At 39.7% G+C, this 5,772-nt stretch overlaps 1 protein-coding gene across 6 annotated transcripts in view; it reads right to left on the reverse strand.

Annotated features, from left to right (window-relative positions):
• Positions 1-1,911: 1,911 nt before the first annotated feature.
• TMEM170A (transmembrane protein 170A) overlaps positions 1,912-5,772 on the reverse strand; it is a 24,294-nt gene continuing 20,433 nt past the window's right edge. For all 6 annotated transcript variants that reach the window (XM_017530579.2, XM_017530580.2, XM_017530586.2 and 3 more), the window contains exon 3: positions 1,912-2,600. In XM_017530579.2, the coding sequence (XP_017386068.1) occupies positions 2,470-2,600 (131 nt within the window). In that variant the 3' untranslated portion in view covers positions 1,912-2,469. The remainder of the gene's footprint in view (positions 2,601-5,772) is intronic.

The raw sequence follows: 5,772 nt of genomic DNA on the forward strand, positions 1-5,772 counted from the left end.
AACCTCCCAGGAACAAGAGATCCTCCCACTTTAGCCTCCTCAGTAGCTGGGACCACACCTAGCTATTTTTTTGTTTTGTTTTATTTTTTAGAAGAGATGAAGTATTGCTATGTTGCCCAGGCCAGTCTTGAACTCTTGGGCTCAAGCAATTCTCCCAAATCGATCTCCCAAAGTGCTGGGATTACAGGTGTGAGCCACCGCTCCCAGCCATAAGTGGTCTAATTACTCAAAAGAAAATGTCCAATTTTTGTGATCTCTTTGTAATTCTTTTCTATGAGTTTCCCTGGCAAACTGGTCCTCCTTTTTCCTTTTTTTTCTCAAATTGGGCAGACTCCAGAATCACAGTACATTCAGACTCTCCTCCTGGCTATTTTTAATCAGAAGCCAGAGTGCATATTGCTTTAAATGGAATAGATATGTTCATGTACATATGACCTCATAAGTTGTTAGCCTTAATCTCACAATGAAAACTTTTCTCTAAAGATGTCAGATTTAATTACCAGAAACTATCCTGAAGACAGATAACAATCACTACCACCACACTGATTGTATTCAACAGAAAACAGTTTAGGTGGTAAGGATCAAATTAGATACTCAATTTCTGTGATCCTTTCCCTTTCAGAAAGTCACAGTTTTCAGGCCTTTTAATGAAAAAGAAAGTTAGGCAGTAAAATAAAAATTAAAATAGCTGAAATTGGCTGGGCAGTGGCTCACGCCTGTAATCCCAGCACTTTGGGAGGCCAACGCAGGTGGCTCACCTGAGGTCAGGAGTTCGAGACCAGCCTGGCCAACGTGGCAAAACCCCGTCTTTACTAAATACAAAAATTAGCCGGGCATGGCAGCAGGTGCCTGTACTCCCAGCTACTTAGGAGGCTGAGGCAGGAGAATCACTTGAACCTGGGAGGCGGAGGTTGTAGTGAGCCAAGATTGTGCCACTGCACTCCAGTCTGGGCGACAGAGTGAAGGCTCCATCTCAAAAAGATAATAAAATAGCTAAAAATTAAATTTAAAAAAATTATTGATATTTAACTCTCTTTAAAGATATACATTCTTTTTTTTTTTTTTTTTGAGACGGAGTTTCACTCATGTTGCCCAGGCTGGAGAGCAATGGCGCGATCTCGGCTCACCGCAACCTCCGCCTCCTGGGTTCAGGCAATTCTCCTGCCTCAGCCTCCTGAGTAGCTGGGATTACAGGCATGCACCACCATGCCCAGCTAATTTTTTGTATTTTTAGTAGAGACGGGGTTGCACCATGTTGACCAGGATGGTCTCGATCTCTTGACCTCGTGATCCACCCGCTTCGGCCTCTCAAAGTGCTGGGATTACAGGCTTGAGCCACCGTGCCCGGCCAAAGATATACATTCTTTTGAATAAAAATCTAAAGGGGAGAGTGGGTGCATCTCTGAAATTAAACTTCAGGCACTTTCTGGGACTTGATACCCAATACTGTAGAAGTAGGCTCAAGAGTCACCCGTATGCAAACACATTAAGCTAAAAAATCAATAACCACTAACTCTAGTTTCAGATGCACTTCTACAGTGTCTCAAGGGTCATTAGTAAACAAAAGTTACTAAGAAAAACTACAACAGAATGTTTAAAGAATCTTACCTGTGCCTCAATGTCCAAACCAATCTGGCTTAAAATTTCCATCTCAAGCCATTTGCTAGGGTATGTGTGTTCCCAATTAAATGAAATAAAATCAAAAGAATTAAAAGTGATAGGGAGAGGTAGTACAGAAAATCTTCTACAAAGTCTAAATTATCTAGCTTATTTAAATAAAACATACAAAATAACAAATTCACATCTCTTAAAATATCTTAATTGGAGGTCAAGATAGTTGTCCAGAAAATGTCACATTATTCATTGTTACCTACTTTTTACTTAGTGGAACCACAGCCACTACTTGAGTTGTATTTAAATTTTTTTTTCCTGTTTTATTTCATCAAATTTGTTTTCAAAGCTATACTCAACCAAAACCTATTTGGCATTTACTGTCAGTCACTAAGATGTAGCAAAGAAAAGAGTTTACCAAATACTAACCAAGACTGGATAAACTAAGATTTTAATACAACATACTCTGCTTATTTGAAATAAACCAGTATCTTCCATAGTTTTCTAAAATATGCAACATCTCACAGCATACTGTAAATTTCAGTGCAAGGGATACCATCCCAGAGACACAGTTGACTTGACTTGGGTAAAGGTACATGTGAAAACTGCTTAAATTAAGTATCTTCAAAAAAGAAAGCCAGAAGACTTGTTTTGTTTTGGTTGAGAACGATGGGAGTCCACAAAAGTCTTCAATTCTAGGAACTTCAAACTGAAGAAAAGGCTAAGATGTTGTCCTTCACATTCCCGTTCATTCAAGTTGCTTCATTTGAAGAACTAAGAAAACTCTACACTCCCTAATGTATTCTTTTGGAGGATTCCATAAAGTTTAGGTTCAACATCTCGGCATAAGGATGTATGCTATAGAGTAGCTAAAATCCGTAAAAAGGAGACCACCACGACGCAAAATGTCTGTCCAGTGCCAAAAGTGAGGGCTTCAAATGGTATCATTTCCTTCCCTGCTGCTCGGTAAACTCCAGCAATAGCTGCACCTGATTTAAAATGCAAGGGTGTTAAACAAAAACAAAAAACCAAGGTTAACAAACTCATGAAAATACAACACTTAAAATACTACTGTAAGTAGACTGTTGCAGATTTTTATATTGAAATTTAACTGCCATAGAAATGTTAGGTTTTCCCTATTCTTTCTGTGGACTGGTCTAGGCTTTGAGTATTCATTACAAGGCTTGTCATCACTTTTAGATGCTGACTCTTAAAAACAAGAGTCTCCTAGATTTACTGAATAAAATAATCTGGAAGAATTAATCAAAATCACAAAGATAGCAATTCCCATAACTGGATTATAAACTCAAAAGTAACTCTTTATTTCCCTACCAGTAATAGGGACCTAATACATTTTTGGCAACAAATGAAAAAGAATCTTTTGAGTTAGACTAAGCAAGAAATATTTCAGGCCACAGGGAATCGCCGCTGCACCTTCGATTATACTTCAAGAAGTGGATGGAGGCTGGGTGCGGTGGCTCACACCTGTAATCCCAGCAGTTTGGGAGGCCGAGGTGGGCAGATCACGAGGTCAGGGGATTGAGACCATCCTGGACAATATGATAAAACCTCATCTCTTCTAAAATTAGCTGGGCATGGTGGTGCATGCCTGTAATCTCAGCTACTCAGGAAACTGAGGCAGGAGAATCGCTTGAACCAGGGAGTTGGAGGCTGCAGTGAGCCCAGAATGCCCCACTGTACTCCAGCCTGGCAACAGAGTAAGGCTCCATTTCAAAAAAAAAAAGAAAGAAAGAAATGGATGGAGGAAGGAGTAGAGGGGTGAGAAAGGAAGACAGGAGGACCCTAAGCCATAAAGTGGTTATTAATTCAAAGGGCATGAGGGGAGAGATACTTGGGGATTCGTGTTTCACAGTCATTGATTGTTTTTATTATGTTAGTCACTAAAACTTCCTGCAAATTGAGAAAACAAAACAAAAACCCCTGTATCTACGCAGATACCCATCTGAGTTACTATAGGAGTTCAGCATTGTACCAACAAAGTCAACATTTCATTTGTTTGAAAAGAATAGATCCAGCAGGGCACAGTGGCTTACGCCTGTAATTCCAGTACTTTGGGAGGGCAAGGTGGGTAGGTCACCTGAGCTCAGGACTTTGAAACCAGCCTGGGCAACATGGTGAAACCCCATCTTTACTAAAAATACAAAACATTAGCCAGGCGTGGTGGCACAGCCTATAATCCCAACTACTCGGGAGAGTGAGGCAGGAGAGTTGCTTGAACCCAGGAGGCGGAGGTTGCTGTGAGTCGAGATCACGACGATGCACTCAAGCCTGGGCAACAGAGCAAGACCCTATCTCAAAAAAAAAACCCAAAAAACAAACAAACAAAAAACAAGAAATCAGCTTTTATGGTCGGGAGGCTGCCTCCTTCTCCTTTATTTTTTTTTTTNAAAATCCAGCCAGGCATGGTGGCTCAAGCCTGTAATCCCAGCATTTTGGAAGGCTGAGGCAGGAAGATAGATCAGCCTGGACAACACAGCAAAACCTTCTCTCTACAAAAAATATAAAAATTATCTGGGTGTGGTGGCATGTGCCTGTAATCCTAGTTACTTGGGTGGCTAAGGTAGCGGAATACTTGATCTTGGGAGGTGGAGGCTGCAGTGAACTATGACTATGTCACTACACTCTAGCCTGGGTGACAGAGCAAGACCTGTCTCAAACAGAAATAAACAATAAAAATTTAAAAAATAATAGATCCAGATTTCCCAGATTACCCTCCCCAACAAGATGCTCCAAACAAAATTCTCCTTGGTTGTGGTGTATTCATTCACTCAAATTTTTACCTGCAAAACACTTCTGTGTTTTATAAGGTATAGTCCCTATTCTCAAGGTACTTGGATCTAGCTGGGGACACAAGACAGAAACAGATTTGCAATAATGGAAAGTAATACACAGTGTCTCAATCACATGTTTACAATTATTATTATTATTTTTGAGACAGTATCGCACGCTTTTGCCCAGGTTAGAATGTGGTGGCATGATCACGGCTCCCTGCAGCCTCAACCTCCTGGGCTCCACTGATCCTCCCGAGCAGCTGGGACTACAGGCACACACCAGCCACCATGCCTGGTTATTTTATTTATTTATTTATTTTCACTCAACAAGTATTTATTGAGTGCCTACTAAGTGCCAGGCACTGTCATCAGGCGTTGGGAACAGATACAGCAGTGAAGACAGACAAGGTACCTGCTCTCATGGAGCTTACATTCTAGTGTACACTCTAGCTTACAGTTCAGTAGTAAGTAACATCATACTATCAAAATTAATAAAAGCACCAGAATGAAAACAAACCTTATTACCTAAACTGTTAAAAAGAAACTATATAACATTCAAAATTGTTTAATCACTTTTAATAGATAAAATCACCTTTTACATGCTGTTAAAACAGATTTTAACTATCAGTTAACTCAACTTTCATCAGATATGCTACAAGGTGGGAAAGAAGAACATAACCCACATTCACATGCAAATATCCTTTGATACTTCTAGTCAAGTCAGTAATTCCCAAGTGATCCATTAATTTTTAGAAAAATGTACCTTTTTCCTGGCCAGTTTCTACTAGCATTCAATTCAAAGTACTTTGTAATTCCTCCTTAACACACATTTTACACATGCTGTGGCCAATAAATAGAGGAAACCTATTTGATGTTTAACCTCCCTCAAATCAGAGAACTATTTAGAATTTCAGACTACATGAAATGCTAACTCTAATTGTTAAATAGGTTAACTTCCTGTCAAAATGGGAAGTAGTTTTCTAAAAGTAAAAGAAAAACAAAAACTCTTCAAACCTATAATTTTTTTAAGTATAGTTCAATAAAGAATTTGGGAGTTTTGTTTAAAAGACACTGCAAATTCCATTAGTTCTATCACTTCTAAATGGTTCTCTAAATGTTAACTATGGCTTACCTGGCCATTAAAGGGTGTCTGGCCCTAAAATATATTAGGCATGTTTCAAAAAATGAACAGGAATAATCAATTTATATAAATGTTTAACCTCATTCCAAAAACGTCTTACAAAAATGTTTCAGTAGGCCGGGCGCGGTGGCTCAAGCCTGTAATCCCAGCACTTTGGGAGGCCGAGGCGGGTGGATCACGAGGTCAAGAGATCGAGACCATCCTGGTCAACATGGTGAAACCCCGTCT

The sequence above is a fragment of the Cebus imitator genome, unplaced genomic scaffold, assembly GCF_001604975.1.
Source record: "Cebus imitator isolate Cc_AM_T3 unplaced genomic scaffold, Cebus_imitator-1.0 Scaffold66, whole genome shotgun sequence".
NCBI lineage: Eukaryota > Metazoa > Chordata > Mammalia > Primates > Cebidae > Cebus > Cebus imitator.